Source organism: Polypterus senegalus, chromosome 13, assembly GCF_016835505.1.
Source record: "Polypterus senegalus isolate Bchr_013 chromosome 13, ASM1683550v1, whole genome shotgun sequence".
Classification (NCBI taxonomy): Eukaryota; Metazoa; Chordata; class Cladistia; order Polypteriformes; family Polypteridae; genus Polypterus; species Polypterus senegalus.
In genome coordinates, this window is record NC_053166.1 from 74,508,085 (window position 1) to 74,532,724 (window position 24,640).

Here is a 24,640-nt window from a genome sequence, read left to right on the forward strand (position 1 = left end):
TAAACATCATCAAAGATTGTCATACTAGTTACACGTAAATTTACTAGTCGTGGTATTAAAATACATATAAATATATGACAGTATAATTGTAAGATATGCCTCAATAACGACACCACCTCAGCACTTTGTTGTATTTTTCATGTATTAAATAGGTGGTTAAGGGGACTAGATAAATCAAGATCCTACTGCATACATAAATATATTTAGTGTCATTTAATCTGAATTAGATTCATTGGTATTGTGAAGTTGATGCATCATTAATAATATGTTTGCATACAAAATACATGCATGTTAAAACAGCAGAATTAAGTGTGTTTTAGTGTGTATGTGCCATGCAGTGAACTAGTATGCTATCAAACATTAGTTCCTGCCTTTTATTCCCATTGGTGATGGGGAAAATGTGTAGCTCTATGCAAAGTAAAAGCCAAATTCAGCAATGTTTTGAATATGCTTCCTTTAAAGATGCATTACATTGAGGTCTTACTTACAAAAAAAATAGGTGCAAAATCGTGTCTACAATTAATTGGGAGCTGTTTTTTGCAATACTCCTTATGCAGTATTCTGCACCGCTTAATGATTGTTGCTTTGGTGGCAAAAATGCCACAACATATGGGTAAGATATGCTGCTGTGCCCATTTGAGATCTCTGATGCGTTTCTCTAGGATTATAAAAGAGCACCTGACATTTATAAGTAATGGTAAATACAGTGCTACCTCGGTATACGTCCTTAAACCGTTGCAGATACTTGGACTTATATCAAACAGGACGTATACCAAACTTATTTTTCCATAAGAAATAATGGGAATATGATTAGTCTATTCCCATGAAAAAAAATCTTGTTATTGGGATATCATACATTGATGGAGTTGTATAAAATAATTTAAAAACTGCTTAATACTAAAATACATAAATACAAAAGCAATTAGATGAAATAAATGAAAATGAAAACAAGGTGTTCAAATTAAAGTGCAGTGTCCAAAGTTCCAATAAATAATCCATAAAATCAGAAGTGAAACGTGGAGGTTAAAAACAACAGAAAAAAACTCTTCTTAAAAACGAGGTTAAAATACAGCAGGATGCATTCTTTAAAAAAAAGAAGCCTGGTGCCTTTTTACCTGGCGACCCCCTGCTTCCCAACAGGAGAGTCACCCTACTTGCAGCTGACCTTCACTGCCTACTTCAGCTGTTCAGTTCACCTGTCCGATCCCTGGTTCCGGTAGGCTCCTCCTGACAGCAACTTGGGTGAGTGTATTTCCCAGCGTAGGTATCCTGATCGCTGTGGATCCCAAGTCCTTGCGTAGATAGTCACCCTCCTTAGGGTGAATCCCGCTCCATGATCATTCAGCGGGAGTGACCACTGCTACTCTTTCCTGGGTGCCGGCCCAACACCCGGGCTCCCTGTTCAGCTGCAACGCTCTCCTGCACACACACACACACACACTCTCTCTCTCTCTCTCTCTCTCTCTCTCCTGTCAGTTCTTTCTTTTTCCTCGCCTTCTAGCCGACTCACGCTTCTGTTTATCAAGATAAGCCGCCCCAGGAACAACCACGAATGCAGGTGGTCTCTCACCTGTGCACTTAAGTGAGAAACGACAACATCGCAAATCGCCCTGAGAACCGCCTCAGCCACACAAGCCGCGAGCGCAGTGATTATTTATTTTAAAACTGGCCTTTGTGAGGAGCTGTGGACCCGCTATGCCACACACGTGAAAATTCACAGAGAGTTATAGCGCGGGTTGTTCACTGAATGCTAGCAACTGGCGCACTGATGCTCGTGGGCAGTCGTGACTTTGTCTCGAGAGAGGTAAACAAGGGTATCACGCGAGTCGTATTCCAGACAAAGGTCGTATACCAAGCAAAATTTTTCGCGTCTAATCAGGACGTACAGTGATCCCTCGCTATATCGCACTTCAACTTTCACGGCTTTACTCCATCACAGATTTTAAATGTAAGCATATCTAAATATAAATCACGGATTTATGTGGACAATGGGTCTTTTAATTTAAAGTACATGCTTCCTCAGTTTGTTTGCCCAGTTGATTTCATACAAGGGACGCTATTGGCGGATGGCTTAGAAGCTACCCAATCAGAGCATGTATTACCTAAAACTCCTCAATGATATACGATGTGCTTCCCCATAGCGGTGCTTGATTGTTTGCTTTTCTCGGTCTCTCTCACTCTTTCTGACATGCTCTGCGCCTGATGGAGGGGGTGTAAGCAGAGGGGCTGTTTGCACAGAGGCTGTTTGCCTAGAAGATACGGAGGCTACTCTAAAAAATGCTGAAAGACTACCTTCACATTGCTCCCTTCTTTGCGGCTGCTTTATCGCGGTGAGCATACTTAAAAGCCCAACAGCCCTATTGATTTTTTGATTGTTTGCTTTTCTGTTGCGCACAGAGGAAAAAAAGGAACATTTGAAAAAAGAGAAAGGTAACATTGCACCTAATTGCGCTATGAGAAACTCCATCTGCAAACACTTTCATGAGTTTTAAGCACAAGGAAAAAAGCGAACATTTGCAACAAATCGCGTTATGAACTGAAAAATTAATTTTTGAAAAATCCGTAGTACAAAAACCACCAAGTAAACTAACCTTGCATGAGTCGAGTTCTGGCATGAAGTGTTTTCCTTCAGGTGTTCTCTCTCTGATTTCTTGGGTTTCTGGTGCTTTTAGCTGTTTAGCTGGTGGGAGTGAAAGCCTCATGCAGCCATTCCAAAAACAAAGTTCTTGTGACCCAACCCTTCATGTTTGCTGGCAGTCTGGCTTTGTTTACATTGTGCTGCTTGAAAGCAGGAGGGATCTCAGATTGGTAAATGAGTAAACTGGTAAACAGTTTTTCCACCTCTTGTAATTTCTTTCTTTACTTCGATTTCAGTTTTCTTCAAAACTTTCTTCTCACCACTCTTCACTTGCTTAGAAGCCAATAGAAGGAGAACAATGAACAGAGAGCTCTTGCAGCAGCTGCTCGCTCACTTTCTCTCTCTCTCTCTCTCTCTCTCTCTCTCTCTCTATCTTTCTCTCTCAGGCTACCTGTGGTGGGGGGGGATGGTGCACTAGCACGTACAGCCTGCAGATAGGCAGACAAACACATGCAGCAATCTCCTCCTCCCCCTCCCCAGCAGGCATGTGCTCGCTCGCTCTTGCTCTCTCTCTCTCTCAGCTCAGCTCAGGCTGGCAAGGGAAACTGGCTGGTTCAGTATACCGAGTGTGTGGTTGTGAACCGAGGCAAAAGTTTGGCGAGCTTTTTGGTCGTGAACCGGGATGTTCGTGAACCGAGGTTCCACTGTGTACATATATAGATATATATATAGATATAGATATAGAGATATATATAGATATAGATATAGATATATATATATAGATATATATATATATATATATATATATATAGATATATATATATATATATAGATATATATATATATATATAGATATATATATATAGATATATAGATATATATATATAGATATATAGATATATATATAGATATATAGATATATATATATATATATATATATATATATATATAGATATATATGTGGATAGATATATAGATATATATATAGATATAGAGATAATATAGATATACACACACACATATATACACACGTTCACTCGCTGCCAGCTTTATTAGGTAACACCTCTCTAGTACTGGGTTGAACCCCCTTTTGACTTCAGAACTTGGGGATTTTGGTCTATATTGACAAAATAACAGCACGCAGTTGCTGCAGATTTTTCTGTGTGCACATCCATGATGCCAATCTCCCGTTTTACTACATCCCAAAGGTGCTATGTTGGATTTGGTTCTGGGGCCTCGTGTCTAATGCTGTTAGTAGAATTCATATTAAAACATAGTGTACAAAAACAATTCAAATGCATTAAACTGCGCATACTTTTTGGTAAGGGTTTTATGATGTTTTGGGTAATTTTTAAACTTGGTGCCTTGAAAATGTACCTCTTTACTGGTATTTCATTTTCAGTGGTGTTTTTTTCAAACATTTTCTTTAATCTTTTCATGGATTTGCATTACAAGTTTGCTTGTGTTGAGACAAGAGATTCCATGTTTTCACAAAATGTAAAGTCTAAATGTAGTGAATGTAGACAGTTACATCCACTATGTAAACTTCTTATACCAACCATGATAAATCTCTAGTTACTTTTTCATCTATAGGTTAAACAATATCATCGACTTAAAGAAGAGGCCAGTAAACGTGCTGCCACACTTGCCCAGGAGTTAGAGAAGTTCAATCGTGATCAAAAGGCAGACCAGGACCGACTTGACCTAGAAGAGAGGAAGAAAATAGAAACAGAGGTAAATTTATTTTTTTGTTGCTTGGTTTTGTCAGCCTCCTTTGGTTTTAGTGCATTAATTGTGCTTGTGGTTTTTTCAGGGCAGTCTTAAGATGCCTTAGAGGATCTCTGCTGCGTGATTTATAGCCATGTGTATAGTGCCCCATATGAGGCATGAAGCTGTACTTGGATCCAATCGAGTAATAATATCTGAATTAGACCTTTGAATCTTCAGTAGCATTTGTGTTATCTGCCAGATATATCTTGCTGAATTTCTTTTTTTCATATTTAATGTGCAGTTTTATATGGTGTCAATGTTTTTATCCTATCTTCTTTTGCTTATTTTCTTTATTCCAGGCAAAAATAAAACAAAAGATCAGAGAGATTGAAGAAAATCAAAAGAGAATAGAGAAACTTGAAGATTACATTTCTACCAGCAGGTGAGTGTCTCCCTTGCATTCATTTTGCATTCCTTTTGCCTTTCAGTGCTTCCTTTTCATGTGTGCTCCTTGTCATGATTTAGACAGTCTCTTGATGAGCAGAAAAAACTGGAGGAAGAACTGACAGAAGAAGTGGAACTGGCTAAAAGGCGAATTGATGAAATCAATATGGAACTGAACCAGGTCATGGAGCAGCTGGGTGATGCGAGGATTGACCGGCAGGAGAGCAGCAGGCAACAGCGCAAAGCAGAGATCATGGAAAGCATTAAGAGGCTCTACCCTGGCTCTGTGGTGAGAACGGACTTGCTTAAGATTGGTGTTTGTTTTGTCTATGATGATGAAATACTGTAAGCTGTTATGTTTTTTGGGTACTATAGGTCTTGTTACGTAATACAATATTTAAAGTTCTGTGTTTCTAATTTAAAATATGTCTTTTATTCAATGATTTTTTTATACTCCCTGTCTCTATACAGTATGGCCGGCTAATCGATTTGTGTCAGCCTACACAGAAGAAGTATCAGATTGCTGTTACTAAAGTCCTGGGTAAAAACATGGATGCTATCATTGTGGATTCAGAGAAAACTGGAAGGGACTGTATTCAGTACATCAAAGAGCAACGGGGAGAGCCAGAGACATTTTTGCCACTGGACTACTTGGAGGTGAAGCACCTCACTTAGGAATATTATTTTATGTTAACCCTTAAACCGCCTGAACCAGCTATAGTCGGTTCCCAGTGCAATTTGCCAGCACGCAGGGGCCGAGTATATTTGGCGACATACATTCATTGAACACAGCAACCGGCTATAGTTGCTTTCCAGTGCAATTTCCAGCACGTTGGAGCTGATCAGTCTGCGCTGTACATTTTGTTAAGAAGCCAGCTCATGACCACTGCCGGCCCCGGCAGAACTGCAGCATCACTGTCCCTGGGATTCAGCCGCTGCACTAGATTAGTCTGCAAGCATCGGCATTTACCTCTGTGTGCTTGCGTGCAGCCAGTTCAAGCGCTGTTGGCTCGTGATTTACTGAATTTCGTCAATGGCATCAGTTGCACCTTCTTCATAAAAAAACTACTGCAACAATCTATTATTATAATAGATTTTACAGTTCATTGCCAGTGTGTAAAATGATCAGTGTTGCAGTTATTGTGATGCTTTTTGCATGAAAAAAAAATGAGTTCCATTAAAATTTCACATTTTCTTTGTGAATTGTGACGTTTACTTAAAAAGTGCAGCAAAAGAGTATTTGGCGTCCAGGGGTGCATTAACCCCCAAGCAGTTTAAGGGTTAATCTTTTTTTTTTTTACAACAGCAGATATATATATATATATATATATATATATATATATATATATATATATATATATATATATATATATATATATATATATATATATATATATATATATATATATATATATAAAAAGTAATTGTAGTATCTTCAACTTCATCTTATTTCATGATTGCAGGTCAAACCAACTGATGAAAAGTTGAGAGAATTGCGAGGTGCAAAGCTGGTGATTGATGTCATCCGATATGAGCCACCCCACATCAAAAAAGCACTTCAGTATGCCTGTGGCAATGCTCTTGTTTGTGAGAATGTGGAGGATGCTCGTAGGATTGCATTTGGTGGGCCTCACAGACATAAGGCAAGATTAGATTATTAATTTGTTTGTGTTTTAAGTCTGATATTTGTGGTCATTAACCTGTTTTGCATTTTTTTGCGTTTTGTTTAAGGGTTAAAGCTCACTTTCTTTGTTTCTTTAGACTGTTGCCCTTGATGGAACCCTGTTTCAGAAGTCTGGTGTTATTTCGGGTGGTGCCAGTGACCTCAAAGCAAAAGCTAGGAGGTGGGATGAAAAAGCAGTTGATAAGTTAAAGGATAAAAAAGAGAAACTCACAGAGGAATTAAAGGTATTATGATTAACACTCAGATTTTTCATAATCTTTACCTCGCTTTTTATTCTACCTTATGCTGAGTTTATTTCTTAAGGTAATGAAATATAGTGTCCAATTCATGATACTTCAGTATGTCTTTTTATGCAACTTAGAAAAAATTGTCCCTGCGAAATCAAGAAGTGCATTACAAAATTGGGAAGTTTGGGAAGACATTGGGTGTCGTTTTTTTCAATTCAAAGAACTGAAGTGTTGGTGTGGCGTTAACTTAAATTCCCAGGATGGAACATTTGAGTACCTGGTAGGATTAGAAGAAGCCAGTAACATAATTAACAGCTAGTGCAAGCCCCACTGCCGAATTATTAACTGGTTATTTAATCATAACTAATTGAGAAGGTCTGGTTTTTATGTATATCGTGATGTGAAGGTCATAAATATTCATTCCCATTAGTGTTTGTAGCTATTGGGGATGTTCTGAGTTATAGCAGTTTTTGTAAAAAATCATTTTATTATTTAGTGTCCTCTTTTCCAGTCCATCTGGAGACATAAAGACCACCAATGTTATATTGCACCTAATATTTAACTAATTCATAATTATGACAATATACCAGGGCTATATACAGAAATGTTTAGAGGTTAGGAGCCTCTAACTAGTCTTTTGTGAAGTTTTGGTTTAATTTACTTGCTTGCCATACAAATTGTGTTTGATTGCTTATCTGGAGGTTGTTTGTGTTTTTGACTGCCAACAGGAGCAAATGAAGGCCAAACGCAAGGAGGCAGAACTCCGCCAGGTTCAATCACAGGCTCATGGATTGCAGATGAGATTGAAGTACTCTCAGAGCGATCTGGAGCAGACAAAGACCAGACACCTTGCCCTTAACATGCAGGTATATGTTTCAGATGACCCATAGATTTAAACTGGTTAATTTAAATTTTATGTTGTAATTCTATGGCCTAATGCAACTGCCCCATATCTTAAAAGTTAGAGTTGAATAATCTCTGTTATGCTCTCCTCTGCATAGAAATATTAATTTTCAAGACGTGTAAACATTTAGAGTTTTACAGATTTATTTATTCAGCTAAAGCAGAGGAATGTTTACTATTTGAATTAACTGTTCGTAGGAATTCCAAATCCTAGGCCACTTTGCCCATTACATAAAATTGGTAGGATTAAGTCTTATGGATTTAATCACAGTATTGTAGACAACATAAACATATCCACATATATTTTGTTTCATATTTTCAGGAAAAATCCAAGCTGGAGAGTGAACTAGCCAACTTTGGGCCAAGAATCAATGACATTAAAAGAATCATCCAGTCACGTGAGAGAGAGATAAAGGAACTGCGTGATAGGATGAACCTGGTAACTTCTTTGAAAATTTCTTTTCTTTATTGCTGTACTAAACTACTATAGCTGACATACATTTCAAGTAAAACTGAGTACATGTAGACAAGGCTCGCAAGACTTTTAAACACTAATTAAAAATAGATGTTAAAAAGCCCTTCAGGTCAGCCTTATTGGTTTTATTTTAGGTGGAGGATGAGGTGTTCTTGGATTTCTGCAAAGAAATTGGTGTTCGTAATATTCGTGAGTTTGAGGAAGAGAAGGTTAAGAGACAAAATGAAATCGCTAAGAAACGGTAAGCCATTTCACTTTAATTTCTGGTGTGTTGCAATTTGTTTTGTTTGGGGAAAAAAAAATAAAAATAAGACTAGTCATAATGAATAATTTCCTTATTCTTCATTCTCTTTAGCCTTGAATTTGAAACTCAAAAAACTAGACTTGGGATCCAGCTGGACTTTGAGAAGAACCAGCTGAAGGAAGACCAAGAAAAGGTGCACATGTGGGAGCAGACTGTAAAGAAAGATGAAAATGAGATAGAAAAAATGAAAAAAGTGAGTTTTTCTTATGCTTTTTTACATCCTCATATATTTCAACTTAATTCTTTGCAGAAACTTTGGTCCACAGCTGTCTCTAAATTATTTTAGCACTCATGATGAACTTGTGTACTACATTTATAAAGTGTATAGTACAGCCAAATCTTAAGGAATTAATATTTCCACTGATACTTCAAGTGCTATATAAGCAGCATATTGTAAAACTGACTCCATAACATAGTAGATAGTTCTGAATTAATGCAGTTATACTCCTGGATTATCCAGTGATTAGAAGTGCTAACCCCATATAAGGTTGTGGTGCTGTTGGTAAGATTGTGGTAAATTGTGGTATTGTTAGATTACATCTTCACTACAAAGTATTACATCTTACAATTTGCTGATATTTTTTGATTTTTCTAATGTAGTTAATGTAGTCTGCAGTTAAGAAACGAGGACAACTACTTTGTAATGCTTGAATTGGTTAATCTGCATAAGTGCATCTCATTTTAAATAGTCTCCTCTTGTTCTTAGTATGTGATGACAAGGTTAGACTTGAAATTGGGAGTTTGTATAGAAAACATGACCACAGCACAAGTAAATGTGCCCAGTTCCTTGTCCCATTCTTAAACAAATTGAGATGGCTTCTAACATGGTACTTTTCACACTTGCCATTAGGAAGAACAACGACATATGAAAATCATTGATGAAACAATGGCGCAGCTTCAGGATCTTAAAAACCAACACTTGACGAAAAAATCAGAAGTCTCTGACAAGAACCACGAAATGGAAGAAATTAGGAAAAAATTGGGGGGTGCAAACAAGTTGGTTAATCTTTTGCTTTTCTCTTTTCTTTAAGAGTTCTTTTTAAGGTTGATAATAAATTTGCATTATCTTTGCTTGTACTTTGGCAATGGTTGAATCCCATTTTTTACCCTCTCTTACTCACAGAGAGATGACCCAGCTGCAGAAAGAGGTTACAGCTATTGAAACAAAGTTGGAGCAGAAGCGTAGTGACAGACATAATCTATTGCAAGCTTGTAAAATGCAAGACATTAAGCTTCCACTGAAATCTGGTACCATGGATGATATTAGCCAAGAGGAGGTATAGTATCAGTATGACAGTAATTTTGTTTGAAGGGAGGAGATGCTTAAATTGTTTTTAAAAAAATAAAACATGTCATTTACTTTGATGCAGTAGCCTATAGGTTTGATTTAAGCCTAATATTTACAAAGCTTTTAGGCGGGCACTGAAGAATAAACTGACAGTATTTTAAGCCTTACTATAGTTTTGTCTCTGTGTCATTCCTTAGAGTGTCTCTCAAGGGGAGGAATCCGCAAGCAGCTCTCAGAAGACATCTAGCACTGTACTGGCCAAAGAAGCTCTGATTGAGATTGACTATAGTGACTTATCTGAAGATCTAAAAGTAACTGATTATCTTTTCTTCTCTATGCTGTTATTTTTCTATACATACGTCTGATGTGTTGACACTTAATGTTTATTTTTGTAGGATCTTCAAACAGAAGATGAGATTAAGGCAGAAATGAATACTCTGCAACAAAAACTAAATGAACAGCAGAGTGTTCTACAGAGGATCGCTGCCCCTAATATGAAGGCTATGGAGAAACTAGAAAGTGTCCGGGACAAGTTCCAGGAGACGAGTGATGGTACTATATGCAGAAATAGAAATTTTAACACTAACTAAAGTCTGAAAATCTGAGTGAAGTGGCACGTAATAAACAATCTGCTGTTCAACCTTCTTCTCTTTCATGATTATATATCCATTCCTTCTATTGTATAATTTCCCTTATTTTTTTTTAACACAATCCCTTTTACTCTACAGAGTTTGAAGCTGCTCGAAAAAGAGCAAAAAAGGCCAAGCAGGCATTTGAACAAATCAAGAAGGAACGCTTTGACCGCTTTAATGCATGTTTTGAGTCAGTGGCTACCAACATAGATGAAATCTACAAGGCACTTTCAAGGAACAGCAGTGCACAGGTATATAATACATATCAAATAAAAAAAAAAAGTGAAAAATGCTCTACTGTTCTGTATGTTCAGCCATTCTTCTTGTTTCACGTCAGGCTTTTCTGGGTCCAGAGAACCCTGAAGAACCATATCTGGACGGCATTAATTATAACTGTGTGGCTCCAGGGAAGCGTTTCCGGCCCATGGACAATTTGTCTGGAGGAGAGAAAACTGTGGCAGCTCTAGCATTATTGTTTGCTATCCATAGGTAGGTTTCAGGTAAACACTATTCTCTGAAAATAATTGGAAATGTACATCTGCAGCTTTATTCCATTGAGTCTAATTTCCTTACAGTATGCTTTCAGTGTCAAACATCAACAGTGCCTAAAAAAAAAAGTCATAACCCTTTGTAACAGTCACTACTTTTGTGTTCCAGTCGGACTTCAAAATAATATTAAATATATATTTTCCAGCATTTACACATTTTAACCTTAGAACATTCAAGTAATGAAAACAAAAGAAAGTAGTTCTGAAAATTAATAAACAATGGAAAACTAGAATAACAGATTTAGAAAAGTGACCAGCCTATGATTAATACTCTGTAGAGCCACCTTTTTATTTACTGACAGTCATCAGTCTGTTTGGATATGTCTCCAGCAGCGTTGCATGCCTAGATTAGCGAATATTCACCCATTGTTCTAGCCCTAACCCTTAAGGGTTAAGTCGGATTTTGTGGTGAGTGGTAATGGACTGCTCTTTCCAACTCCATCTAAAGATTAAAAAAAATAAATAAAAAAAAATAAGTCCATGACTTGGCCACTCAAGGACATTCACTTTGCTATCCTTAATGAAAAGGTTTGTTTTTTTGGTGGTGTCTTCAGGGTGGTTGCCATGCTGCAAGGTGAATCTTCCACTCTTTTACAGAGGGCTTCTTTTCTCATGAATATATATGTGTGTGTATGATTGGCTGCTTCCATATTCTTGTCAATCCTGACCAATCATCTGTTCCTACTGAAGAGAAACACCCCCACAAAATTAGTATTTCTACCACCATGCTATTCACAATAGGTGTCAATCTTGGTTTCATTTGACCATAAGCCCTTTTGCCACCTAGCATCATAACTTACCAGTGTAGTACTTCTGCAGAAGAGTTTTTTTTACTGCCACCCTAACATACAGGCTAGCTTTGTGTAAAGATTGTGAGATTGTTGTTATATGCACAGCCAGACTAATCTCAGCCATTAACTCTTAAAAGTTCTTCAAAATTGCAGTTGGCCTCTTAATAGCGTCCCTGATCAATGCCCTTTTGGCCTGGTCATCCAGTTTAGAGTGACAGCCCATTCTAGGCAAGGTGTTGGTGGTTCCATATGCTTTCCACATCTTAATAATGCTCCTAGTGGTACTCGGAGGGATACTTAAAGCTTTAGAAATCTTCTTGTCATTCCCCTAACCTGTGAGTTTCACAACTTTATTCCAAAAGCCGTTCCAACCATGGTTAATTGCTCATGTTGCTATGTACCACTAGCAGTGGAACTCTCAAAAACCTCTTGATTTATTCTGATATAACCATTATTCTGATGGTTGTATCTGAGCAAGTTGATAATGTTACCCTAAGGGGTGGATCACTTATCCAAAACAGGTATTTCACTAATTATTTTTTAGTAATTGTTCAGGATTTTTAAAACATTATTTTCACTTTGATTTTGTGGATTATAATATGCAAATAGAGCTGAAAATAGTTACATTTAATTTATTTTCAATTCCAGGGTTTGATTTGACGAAAGATTAGGATTGTGAATGGGTATGACTATTTTCTCTAGGCACTGTGTCTTAATTTGTTTCAAAATTGAAACAACAGTGATGTTGCTTGTTTTAAACTTGTTTAAGAGGCTCTGGTCTGTGCTTTACAGAAACATGTTCTTGTCTTTTCAGCTACAAACCAGCTCCCTTCTTTGTTTTGGATGAGATTGATGCTGCCCTAGACAACACGAACATTGGAAAGGTAAAGACTGCTCACCCATATCACGCTGAGATCTTATTCACTAAGGGTTTCCCTTTCAAATTGTTAATTAAAGCCTAAGCCAGATTTTCACTGTGCATCTTGACATTCAAGCCTTGATTTGCTTGTATTATGCATAGGCCCTGCAGCTCTTATTTTTTTGCCAAAATCCTTTGCCTTGCTCCCTTTCCAAATATACAATTAAGCGTTGTTTTATAAAGGCTTACATATGTTATAGAGTGATTTACACAATATAGCACATCTTGTAATAACAGACAGGTAGCAAATCACCTACTTGGACTCCAGGCGTTAGGCTTCATTTCAAATGAAGCTCACTTTTATATGCTAAGTATTCTTAAGCAACCAAACTTAACAGTTTAAGTTAATTTGTTTATTAATTAGCTTATATTTGTGTACACTCTACCTAGGTTGCTAACTACATCAAAGATCAGTCGGTGATGAATTTCCAAGCCATTGTCATTTCTTTGAAGGAGGAGTTTTATACCAAGGCAGACTCGCTCATTGGAGTCTACCCAGAGGTCAGTATTTATGATTAAAAGCCAACAGTGTAAGATGTTACTTCAGTGTTTATTAGGATTAAAAGTTTTTCTGGTAGTTGCAATGGCTCCATTTCCACCAAAGTACCACCACCCTCCTCAGTTTTCCCTGGCACTGCTCCAATATTCCTCTAATATTAGAGTATTTCCTGCTCTAATATTTCATAATATTATTGTGAGAAAATATACCTGGTTTGTTCAACACATTTTAAATTATTAGAAACACTGTACTTATACTGTAAGGAGCTCATTTTGCTCTCAAAATATCCTCAGTACTGTATGACAGAGATTCCACAAGATTTTGCAAACATTTCTTTGGCAATCTGGTCTAAGTTGGCATGATTGCGTCATGCAGTTTCTTCAGATTTGTCAGCTTTATAATTATCCTGCTAGTTTCCCTTCCACCATATCCCAAAGGTGTTCTGTTGGATTCACATTTAGTGACGGGGAAGGCCATTGGAAATTCATTGTAATGTTCATGAAAATGGTTTGAGACCCCTTTTTGTTTTGTAATATGATGTACTGTCATGCTGAAAGTAGCAATTAGAAGATCAGTCAATTGTGGCCATGCTTACATGGTAAGCAACATCTACTGAAATAAGTCTCTTTACATTTCTTAAAGTTTCTCTTTGTCATCACATATGCTAGCGCTATGTGCATGTGATGTTGGTGCAGAAAACTGTATGTCCTTCAAGCTTTCTGTCATCTTCATGTTTGTATTTAGCTGTCTAACAGTAATCTGAAATTATTCTGTTGTCACACTAGAGATGAACATTAAGAGCATTCTATTAACTTATAAGGGGTAAAGCAGAATCTTCCATTGTCTATGTGAAAGCTACATTCTACACAAATAAAGTAAAAACTAGTATGAATTTACTATTAACATAAGAGCTTTGTCTGTTACCTATATGTACAAAAGTCAATGTATGTGTGTATGTATGTTCCAGCATCACTTCCAAACGGCTGGAGCGATTTTCATGAAACTTGGTACACGTGTTCCTCATTGGTCGACTAAAAATACTTACTGTAGGGTGAAATGAACCCTATCCTTGTGGGACACTTCATCTCTATAACCCTAACCAACCCCTTCTGGGTAGGGTGGGCGGTGATCTTGCGGTCTTGTATGCATGTTTACATTCAGCTGACACTTGGAACGACCACCAGAGGGCGAACTGGAGGCGACTGCCAGCATTCTTTATGTTTGAGCACCACCGCGCCCTGTTGCTTTTAAAATGAAACAGAGTTGGCTGGTTCCAAGCGTCAGCTCGATGATAACATACATGCAAGACAAACACATTAGTGAGCCTTCATTGTTTGTTAATTTATTTTTATTTTTAAAGTTGTGGTTTTTTTTAAATTATTTTTTTCTCAAACAATAAAAAAAAAAACACTTTATTTTCCTCTTGGGAAACGCTGGGTATTTAAGCACTGATCAATGTAAATTCATATCACCCTGTACTAGGCAGCCAATTATATTTGATATTTGACATTTAATAGTAAATTAAAAAAGTAACAAGTTATTTTTTTTTTTTTTGTTATGACTCATCATCTTTGGAACTGATGCTAAAGATGTACAAAAATCAAGATAGTGAGTCTTGTTTTTTTGGAGTGTGAATAACATTCGTTATATTGTAGTGTCATGTGTTTGTATCTTTTTACAGCAAGGGGACTGCGTCATCAGTAAGGTCCTGACCTTTGATTTATCCCTGTACCCTGATGCACACCCAAATCCTTCTGACCAATGATCACTCATTTTGGTGCGGGAAAGACTTCCAAAGTTCAATGTTATGGTTGTGGACTGATCCCTGGATTCTGTGTGTAAAAAATCATAAACTCATCCATTCTGAAGAGAACATTGTTCTGTAATCTTGTCTTGGAGATGCTGCTCTGCATTTCTTGTATTATGGCCATCTCTGCTTCACTTCATGGACTGTATTATATTGACCCAAACTTTGTATCTGACTTTTCTTTCACTTTTTCCATTACTGTTCTTGCAATGTTAAATGCCTCAACACTTAGAGACTTGGATACATTCCAATGAACTGAATAATTTGTTTTTGGTACCCCGAAAGCACTAAATCACACTGATTAGTGAAGCAATTGCAAGTATATGTACAGCGTAAATGATAAAGAGAGACAAGAAGCCTTTGAACCATTGGGCTGCCCAGCCATTGTCTTTACCGGGCTCAGTTATTGGAGATGCATCTGGGAATTCTTGCATTCAAACCTTAGCTGGATATACTTCGGGGGAATTTTGCATGCCCCAAGGCTCATTTCTGTGACCCTTGACCTGTATTACTTCCTTGGTGCATTGTAGTGATAGTTTGCATCATTCATTCTTTTAAGTACCATGTGTTATATGCGTGTTCCTCACGCTTCCACGGGTTTGTGTACCTTTTTAATAGCTAAATGCTTTTGAGGAGGGGCCTTCGCAGGTGGACTTTAGCTCTCAGTTTCTCGCCAGTTGTTGCCTTTATTGTTTTACTTCTAGAACAGCAGACAAAAAGATGATGGTCCTTCATATTTTATTCTAAAGAAATGTAATGGTTTTTTTTTTTTTTTGTTTTTTGGATAGGATATTTTGGGGAATCAAAGTATTTTCCTAATTAATTTAAGTTGGTCTCCACAAACGATGTTTATTAAAAAAAAATTGTTTAAACATGCATTCGCATCAAAAATAGCTTCTTTTTTTTTTTTTTTTTTTCAAAAAATTCTTTTGACATTTTATTGTTGTATTTTATTATTGTGGGACTAGACCCTGTGGTTGGGGTAGGCCATTTAATGTGACATTGTTGCTGCATATCTTTTATGCTTATGTGTAGTGCTAAATAACATGAATTTGTTAAATAAACAATTTCTGAATAAAATATTTTGTCCTGTAGATGCTGCTGTGTATTGGTTTTGCTGACAAGGTTTGCTGTGAACAGGAGTTGGGCTTTTGAGCTATTATTTTATTCCATTTGTCATGTTTGAATCCACTCGGATGTTCATTTGAATTTATGTTTTAGCAGCCAGATTAATCCAAAGCATTTTACAAATCGCCTGAGACTTTTTTTTTTTTCTTCTTCAATGGGATTACTGCAGGGTCACTCGGAAACACTGAACCTGGAGTCTTGTGGCTTTTTTTTTTTTAAACAGTTATTTCAGTTATTTTATTATCCTGCGTGGTGAGGAATTAATTCTGGAGTCTTTTGTCTGTCACACAGGAATTTTTTTTAGTGACCAAGCTTTCAGACATTTTACTTGTTTACATGTCTACATTTTATATCTTGTCTACATTTTAGCTGGAAAAAAAAATAAAAAATAGTGCAAGTGAATGGCTTCCCTACCTGGCCAGACTTCATTTACAGCCATCTGCAGTGTTGCTGAGCATGACACCTAGTGTCTGAAATGCAGTACTGCACAAAGCGTTTTTTTTTTACTTTTAGCCCCCAGCTGTCAAAAATTAAATCATAATATGAGAGGCGGTAACAAGTACATGTGGAAAGTTGTGTTCAGAAAACATTCTTTAGATACTGGATGGCCATAGACTATACATGTCCTGATCCAAAAAGGTATGTCTGATTTTTCTAGAAATCTGCTTCAGATCCCAAATCGCCTTGGTGTACAAATTTGCATTCTTTTAGATTTTTGTATGCTGCAGCTCACCTTTTTTTATCTTAAGCTCTTGCAGGCAACATAGCACTGATTTTGTGGACTTGGTTTTGCCTATTTCAATGCAGAGCTGATCAAAGAGGGGGCATCTGTTGCGCTTGGCACATGTGAACTTGGTGAGAGTGACTTGCTCCAGGCTGTTGGAGTGTTGGGTCTGGACAAGCTCAATTTGCTTGGGATTTTCAGTTTTCTATGGATTTCAGCTATATCTGGTTGGTGGCTTGTATGCTCCTGGACTTTTGCAAGCAAACATTTGTGTTTTAGAGTTTATTCCATGCTGAAATTTGTTTCACAAAGTAAAGCTGCTGTGATCTGGATGTGTATTAGTACCACAGAGGTGGGTTTAGCTACCGGCGACTGAGGGCTACCGTGTCTCTGAGCAGCTGTTTCAGGATGTGTGCTCTGCTGTGCTGTGCTCTTTTCTGCCGTCTCTTCCACTTTTTCAGTAGTGCTTGATATATGGTACGTTATTCAGCTGAATTTTCCTGTTTTTCATACAGCTGTGCAAGCTTTGCAAGGGTCTTGCTGAACAGCTGGATGTGGGCCTGTCCAAACTTGAAAGCCTGGGTTCTACCCTGGAGCAGACTCTTTCAAGCTTTACCTGTGTGCTGCATTTTATCAGTAGTAGCACCCGCTTTGAAGACTCCACAACTTGAAGCATATCACCCAATTTCCCAGTCCTGGTCTTTCTCAGATGATACCAGCCTCTTGCTTCTCCATAGGTCCTCTTGAAAGGAAGAAGCACTGTGAAGCCATGACAATCCCTTTCTTAGTCATTTCCTGCCTTATGATAATTACCCAAGTGAATGGCAGCCCAGCACCTGCTTCATGTGCCCAGGTTCACTGCCCACCAATGCCCAGTAACTGCATTGAAGCTGGTATCAGATCTCTGACAGGATCCAGTAGTGCTGATGCCACCTGCTGTCCTGTTTGCTTAACGCGTGGCTGCAAATGTCAGGGATACCAGCTTTGGGATTGCATTGCTGGGGGATACCCCAGTGGCAAGGTGCCAGCTGGAGCGTCCTATCTTGTGGATTCAGGAAGCACTGAATGTCGTTGCCCATCACGTACTGGAGGCCACATCATATGCCATTTCTTACCTTGTCCAGAATTACCACCTAATTGCTTGGAGGTGTGGAAGCCCCAGAGAAGTAGTGGCCAAGGTGGGTCAGAGTCAGAGTGTCCTCAGTGCCTGAGGACAGGGTGCCTCAATAATGGGAGACAGGTGGATGAAGGTCACACTGATTTTGTGGACTCCTGTACTCTTTGCCACTGCCAAGCAGGTGGTACTCTAGTGTGTGCCCCAAAACCTGACTGCAAGGAAGAAGCGGGAACATCTCACACCAAACAGCTTGTGGATTTGGGGCGAAGACAGCTAACCAGGCCAGATGATGAGCAAGTAAGCAGCAGGAGCACTGTAGTTCCACCCCAAGGCAAGACCCCTATCTCCAGCAGTTTTCAGACTCAAATGACCAGAGTTAAGACAAGCAACTTGAACCAGCAGGTTCCTCCACAAGAATCTGGATCCAGCTCGACACGCAAAACTATAGGTAGAAGGCCCCAAGCAGTGGGTCCAAAATGGCAGAGCTCCCGAAACAGAGCTTTCCCAGGGGTTACACATGCTTTTATAGACCATCTGACAGTCATTGACAAAGGGCCTCCCTTCAAAAACCCACTCTCCTCTACTTCAGACCACCTGGTCAAGGGCTCTTTTGCCACAATTTCTGGTGTAGTATTTAATGGTCACAGAACTGGTGACACCACTGTGCGGCCTAGCAGTAGCACTCTCGGGTTACAGCAGACACAAAGTCCATCTAAATTCAAGCAGGAGAAGAACCCAATTTGGCGTCCAACTGCTTCACAGCCAATCTCCTACTTGTCAGGTAAGACACTTTAATGCATTTTCACCATTCACACCAGTCAGATGTACAACTCACCAGTCTATCTTACAGAAAAACTTGACTCTTCAGTAGACTCATGCTGTGCCAAAGGCCGTCGGATTGCAATGGAAAGCAAGAAGTGCAACGTGACTCGGGGTCCTAGTCAAGAAACTGATCATTGTAGGTAAGTTTGAATATATGACCTCACCTACTAACTATGAGGGAAGAGAATGACCTGACCTGATGACCATAATGTAAGATTTTGGAGAGGGGTCCTAAAATCAACAGCCTCCAAAGCACACAGTGAAAGAACCCAACCTGATTGGAATTGCTTAATAATCATGCGTTAGCGGCTTGTGTGATTTACTGACCAAAGGGCATCATTGCATGAGATATGAGAGATCTCTTTTGTACCCTGCAGCTAAGATGCGAGAAGTATAAATGGGTTTATATGATAAACTGTATGAATGAGATTCATAAAACGATGAAAGACCACACAGTAACTTTCACTTTCGCTTGTGATCCAGACTTGGCAGAATACTGTTTTTCAACAAATAATCCAGGTGTGCTTGGAGCAATAAACTAAGTAATTCAATTTTATTTATTGCATAAGGGTAATGAAAGATTGATATATATGAAGTATATAGTGATATACATATACTGTATATCTCTCTATTATAAAAGAAAATCTTGAGACTATTGCCAAGAGATTTTTTCAAGTCCTGCCCTCCTCTCAACCATTTTCGGGTAACGGCCCATGCCCATGGTCCTCTCACCTCTCATTTGTTTGATTGCTTTTGTCAGACACTGTTCCTGCGCTCTCAGCTCTTATAAATTTTTATGTTTTCCTTACTTAAGTTCCCAATAAAAGAAGACTTCTTATGCCCAGATCCTATTGAATTTCATGCCGAAGGGTTATCGATAAGAAATGAGTACAAAGGGCAATCTTACCACTGAGAAACAAAGTCAAATGAATTAACGTGAAAATTGTCTCTCGGTTACATGGCAAATTGGTTAAGTACGTATCATTTGACTATGCTGAAACAGTTGGTGGTGATGGTGCGGAAGATAAAAACATCATCTTACAAGATCACATAGAATATCTACAACCATTAACAACATCCGGTCTTCCACTGGCCGAATTACTGTTGAAAGAAGGATGTATCATAATGTTATTGCATCATTTATGTATGAGTGATGGGCTATGCAATAGGACAAGATTAGTTGTATTCAAAATTGGTTAAATAATTCTGATATGTAAAATTGTAACGGGACAAGAAAGGTAATGTACATCTTCCGCAGATAACATTAAACACCAAAGGAGATCTTGATATGCCATTCGTATTAAATGTTTACAGTTTCGTATTAGAATAGCTCTTGCTATGACAACAAATCGCAGGGACAAACATTCGAAAAAGTCTGTTTATTTATTAGAGAGAAACAAACGATATTCACTCAAGGGCATTTGTCACAATGTAAGTCCAAACAGAATCAAAATTCAATGCGATATTGATGAAAAGTTAATTCCAAATATTGTGTTTTTACTGAAGTTTTACAGTAAAAGTGTAAGTTTAAAAAGTATTTGCGTATTAATGTCAAAGCCTTCTCTGACTCGGTTGAAACTTCTGGTTATAGGTGGTAGTGCAATTTTCTCTTCAATGTATTTTCTATACAATTCCCTTGCTTGCTAGTAAAATTATTCCTGCTGGTGATCATTTCTGATTAGTCAGAACTTTTCATTAGCAAGACAAACACTTGATTTTTACATCCACTCTCTCTTCTTGTGCACTTGCTTTACTTAGCAAGGTTTGGACTCATTGCTGCCTTGTCCAACTCCAATACAGACCAATCCTCACCATTCTGGCCACACCTTATAGGCTGTCGAGTCAGGCAGTGGACAGCAGAAAGTTCAGCCAGGTCAAGAGCAGTGACCTTGATGAAAAGACATCAGAGTTGCGGTGTGCAAGGGTTTTTAAAGGAAGGAACAGACATCTTGCCATTGGTTTCTTGGGTGCACATAAGTACATCCTTTTGGTTGACTATTGGAGCAGTTTTTATCCATCAAGGTTACCATTCATTGAATTATGGCCCTTTGTCCCTGAAAAAGTATTTAGATAGTCAAAAGGCATGTCATGGCAGTAAGACTTTAGGTCTGAACATGGAAGAAATTGTGCTGACCAGGTGTGATGGGACTGGAATTTCCAAACATGGTGTTCAAGATGATGACCTGACCACTTGACTACAGTGAATAAGGCACTGGCCTGATTTACCTGCTGACTAAGGATATGTTTTGTTCATCATCAGAATAATCCGTGTGGCATGCTGTGTCTCGACAAAAGAAGATCTGGCTTGTCAAATGGGCATCAAAAATGCACAACAAGGGAGCAGCACATGTCTGTGGGATCTGATGGTGGACGACTCTGCTGACATGGCCAGGGTGAGTGGCTTGTGTTTTAATCTTTCTGAAATTAAATGTTTAAATTAAATTGGACACCTGTTCATGGTAGTTGAGGAAGCTGTCCTCGGAGCAGTTGTCTTGAGTGACCTCATATCTCCTCCACTGACTGTTCTTTCTCCTCCTCCTCCTCTGAGAGTTTCATTAGAGAAGCAGGTCTTTCTATTCTCCTCTCATGTATCTTTTTTTGTGCTGTTGTTTCTCCTGATCCTACCATTCATGGTGTGCACTCCTCATGCTGTGTCTGCTGGCTTTTCCTTTACAGATGTGCTATGAATGCTGCTCTCTAGGCTTACAGGCACAGGCTTTGGCTTTGTCTTGCACTCTGATATCTTCTATGTCACCTGCAATGTCCTGTGCAAGTGCATTTGAAGCCTGCTGTCTCCCTGATGCAGGAGGTAGGAGAGAGCCGCGTAGACCACAGGAGGAATCTCAGGGCAGAGGTAAGCCTCAACATGTTGGTGTTTTCTCTCTGGTTGGAGTCCACTAGATATCGGTTTCTCTAGCAGATGTTTTGAGTGCATGCCAGGTAGCTGAGCCGGCTCCTCGTGCCCCATCTTGTCAAAGTGAGAAGCGCCACGCGGATGCTAGATTATACACTCCGCTGTGATTTACAGAGTTTCCTTTCCCTTGGGGAATTTTTTTTTTCTAAAGCCATTAAATGAATGACAGGGTTTATAGCAGCAACGCCCCTTCTCCCCTCCTCTTATGATATTTACTTTCCATATCTCTAGGTGAACTACATGATGGATTGGAGGCCAGGACCTACAGTCTGTGCCAAGGTGAGAATGTCCTCTGTGCCCACTGCTGCTCTCAGCCACTGGTCATTTTGTTGGCAAATGTGTGCTTGTTTTGCAGGCCCACTGAATCCATGTTCACAGTTGTGCACAGAGAAGGACCAGTCCGTACTTTGTTCCTGCCACCAAGGATATCGGCTAAAGTCAGACCTCCGGAGCTGTGAAGGTACCCCCGATCTCCAAATCTTTTAAATAGCTTGAGGACAAACGGCAAAGTTCCTTCCTGGCGTCACTCTTAAAAGGGCTCTTCTGCTGTCAGATTTTCATCTTTTTCTTAGTGTGTGGTTCTTGTCCGCTGGCACATTGCCCTGTTTTTCTATGCCTTTAGTAGAGCTGCCCCAGCCTGGGTTAGGCACATGTGGCACTTTCTCTTTGCAAAGAATACACAGCTTATGGTGGCTCCCTGTATGGGCACATTCTCCCTTTTCACAGATATCAACGAGTGTATAATTGGACTGCACAACTGCACACGCTTCCAAACGTGCGAGAACACACCAGGGGCTTTCCTTTGTACACCAAACCCAGAGGCCTGTCAGGAGGGCTACAGCTTCAACAATGGACAATGTGCAGGTATGATGATGGGGGGCTGGTTTCAGGCATTTTTTAGCACATATGGTGCAATTTAATTGTTGTGGTGTTTTTTTAATTTTTTTTTTTATTCAGATTTAGATGAGTGCATTCTGGGAACTCATTCATGCAATGTGGATCAGCTGTGTGAGAACACTGCTGGAAGTTTCTCGTGTCGCCAGCTAGCCAACTGTGCTGCTGGGTATCAGGCCATTCCTTTGGGGGGCTGCTCAGGTGAGCCACATTTCACTATGTACAGAAGTAGCCCAGTGTAACGGCAGCTCTGGGGCTCACAGCCTAATGTCTTGGTCCAGGATGAACTTGAAGTGAGACAAACATGTCTGTGCATCTTTAGGGAGCCATTGATCGTATCTCTCCCATCAAATGTGGCTTTTTGATAGTTAACCTGATTGACCTGTGGCTGTCTAAGGGCCAATTAAGGCCGGAGTTATACTTCACGTGACGCGACGCATGCTGCAGCGGACGCTCCTGCTTTGCAAGCGTTGTAGTGTTCATACTTGCGCACGTACTTTACGTAAATCTGGAGGAATCCACCAGGTGGCAGTGCAAGATATTATCACGGTGAGAACATGTTCGGCTTCTCTGTGTTGTGAATTGCCTAAAACACCTATTAAATTCTGATGACACCTTACCGCAATATCTCTGAAAAGGATGTTTATTGATTAAATCCATCAATCCAGGGATGTGTCCATTCCAGCAAGCATTGGGCACGAGTGAGAAACCGTCCCATGACGAGGCCTCAGCTCATCGCAAGGTGAATAAAAGCACTCGCATACTCTAGCGTCATTTTAGCGGCACCAAATCCCCAAATCTGCATATCTTTGGAAGGAAACCGGAGCACAGTGTGGAATACAAGCAGGAAATACCAGCAACATAACTCCCTATGAGACAGCAGTGCTATCGCTCCACCACCGTGACACCCCCATGTTTGTAATTAACAGTATTCATTATTTAAACGAAATTATAACAAAAATGTAACATCCACACTTTAAAGCATTTCATCATGAAAGTGATATCAAGTATAAATCTAAAGATTCTAAATGTGCAGAGAGTTGGAATATCATACATTTAATTTATTCTGTGTGGCGATCTATTGCTGCTTTCCGCTGCTGTCAGGTCCAAGAAGCTCGTAGTGATTAAAAACTGGTTTACGACCGTCTGCTTTAATGATAAAGTAAACTACGAGGTTAAAGTGGACGTTTCAAGATTAAAGCCGAAATTTCCACTTTAATCACAAAATACACGTTTTCACCGTGTCCTTTATTTTTTTCTCAGTGGCTCAAATATAACGCTATACGTTATGTTGCTGTTGTTAAGTTGCAAAAATAAAAAAGTCGACACAAAAGATGGTATGTGAGACTTTTAAAATGTATCGTATCATTACGTTCGGGAACTATCTACATGTGACAGAATGCCTCTATGCCGATCCTACGGGATGAATGTGAAGCAAAATGCCGACATACAGATGCATTCGTGGTGCTTTTATATTCAAGCGTCGCATATTCCCGATCGTAATGACACGATACATTTTAAAGTCTCACATACCATCTTTTTGCCGCCTCTATTTTTTTGCAACTTCACATTGGCAACATAATGTATAGCGCTGTATTTGAGCCAGTGAGAAAAAAATAAAAGACATGGTGAAAACGTGTACTTTGTGATTAAAGTGGAAATTTCAGCTTTAATCTCGAAATGTCCACTTTTACCTCGTAGTTTACTTTATTATTAAAGCAGACCATCGTAAATGTCATCCCAATTTTTAATCGCTACAAGCTTCTTGGACCTGACAGCAGGTAAAGTAAAAAAAAAAAATAGACGGCACAAAAGATGGTATGTGAGACTTTTAAAATGTATCGTGTCATTACGATCGGGAATATGCGACGCTTGAATATAAAAGCACCACGAATGCATATGCATGTCGGCATTTTGCTTCACCACTTTGAACTATTCATCAAACAGCAAAGCGCGCACATCGATCCCCGAAGGATCTCCGTAGAGGCTTGCTGTCACATGTAGATAGTAAACAGAGACTCTGGACGCCACGTTCCGACTTTTAGCACACCGCGCCCCGACTTTTGCTGGTACTGCAACTCGCGCACGCGTCGCGTTAATTTCTGAAATGAACGCTGGGAACGCGTGGCAGCCATGATGCGGGCGCATACGCATTCTGAGCGTGAAGTATAAATCGGCCTTTATACTACTTGATATTCCAACTCTCTGCACATTTAGAATCTTTAGATTTAT

The 24,640-nt window shown here is 39.1% G+C and overlaps 2 protein-coding genes across 4 annotated transcripts in view; both read left to right on the forward strand.

The window, feature by feature from the left end:
• The window catches only part of smc1a (structural maintenance of chromosomes 1A), a 40,152-nt gene extending 24,249 nt beyond the window's left edge, over positions 1–15,903 (forward strand). The window contains exons 7-25 of the mRNA XM_039773813.1: positions 4,172–4,312; positions 4,648–4,730; positions 4,814–5,021; positions 5,204–5,389; positions 6,196–6,375; positions 6,494–6,640; positions 7,372–7,509; positions 7,869–7,985; positions 8,156–8,262; positions 8,377–8,518; positions 9,176–9,321; positions 9,449–9,602; positions 9,811–9,924; positions 10,009–10,165; positions 10,342–10,496; positions 10,583–10,734; positions 12,399–12,468; positions 12,894–13,004; positions 14,684–15,903. Of these exons, the coding sequence (XP_039629747.1) occupies positions 4,172–4,312; positions 4,648–4,730; positions 4,814–5,021; positions 5,204–5,389; positions 6,196–6,375; positions 6,494–6,640; positions 7,372–7,509; positions 7,869–7,985; positions 8,156–8,262; positions 8,377–8,518; positions 9,176–9,321; positions 9,449–9,602; positions 9,811–9,924; positions 10,009–10,165; positions 10,342–10,496; positions 10,583–10,734; positions 12,399–12,468; positions 12,894–13,004; positions 14,684–14,767 (2,592 nt within the window). The 3' untranslated portion in view covers positions 14,768–15,903. The remainder of the gene's footprint in view (positions 1–4,171; positions 4,313–4,647; positions 4,731–4,813; positions 5,022–5,203; positions 5,390–6,195; positions 6,376–6,493; positions 6,641–7,371; positions 7,510–7,868; positions 7,986–8,155; positions 8,263–8,376; positions 8,519–9,175; positions 9,322–9,448; positions 9,603–9,810; positions 9,925–10,008; positions 10,166–10,341; positions 10,497–10,582; positions 10,735–12,398; positions 12,469–12,893; positions 13,005–14,683) is intronic.
• A 584-nt stretch (positions 15,904–16,487) lies between these two features.
• Positions 16,488–24,640, forward strand: part of LOC120542855 (fibulin-1-like) — a 34,871-nt gene continuing 26,718 nt past the window's right edge. The window contains exons 1-9 of one of the 3 annotated variants that reach the window (XM_039775552.1): positions 16,488–16,576; positions 17,177–18,559; positions 18,629–18,740; positions 20,861–20,993; positions 21,277–21,454; positions 21,746–21,793; positions 21,870–21,974; positions 22,241–22,378; positions 22,472–22,609. In XM_039775552.1, coding sequence (XP_039631486.1) covers positions 17,371–18,559; positions 18,629–18,740; positions 20,861–20,993; positions 21,277–21,454; positions 21,746–21,793; positions 21,870–21,974; positions 22,241–22,378; positions 22,472–22,609 — 2,041 coding nt within the window. In that variant the 5' untranslated portion in view covers positions 16,488–16,576; positions 17,177–17,370. Of the gene's footprint in view, positions 16,577–16,609; positions 18,560–18,628; positions 18,741–20,860; positions 20,994–21,276; positions 21,455–21,745; positions 21,794–21,869; positions 21,975–22,240; positions 22,379–22,471; positions 22,610–24,640 lie in introns of those variants that run through there. The other 2 variants (XM_039775554.1, XM_039775553.1) reach the window with 2 other exon arrangements.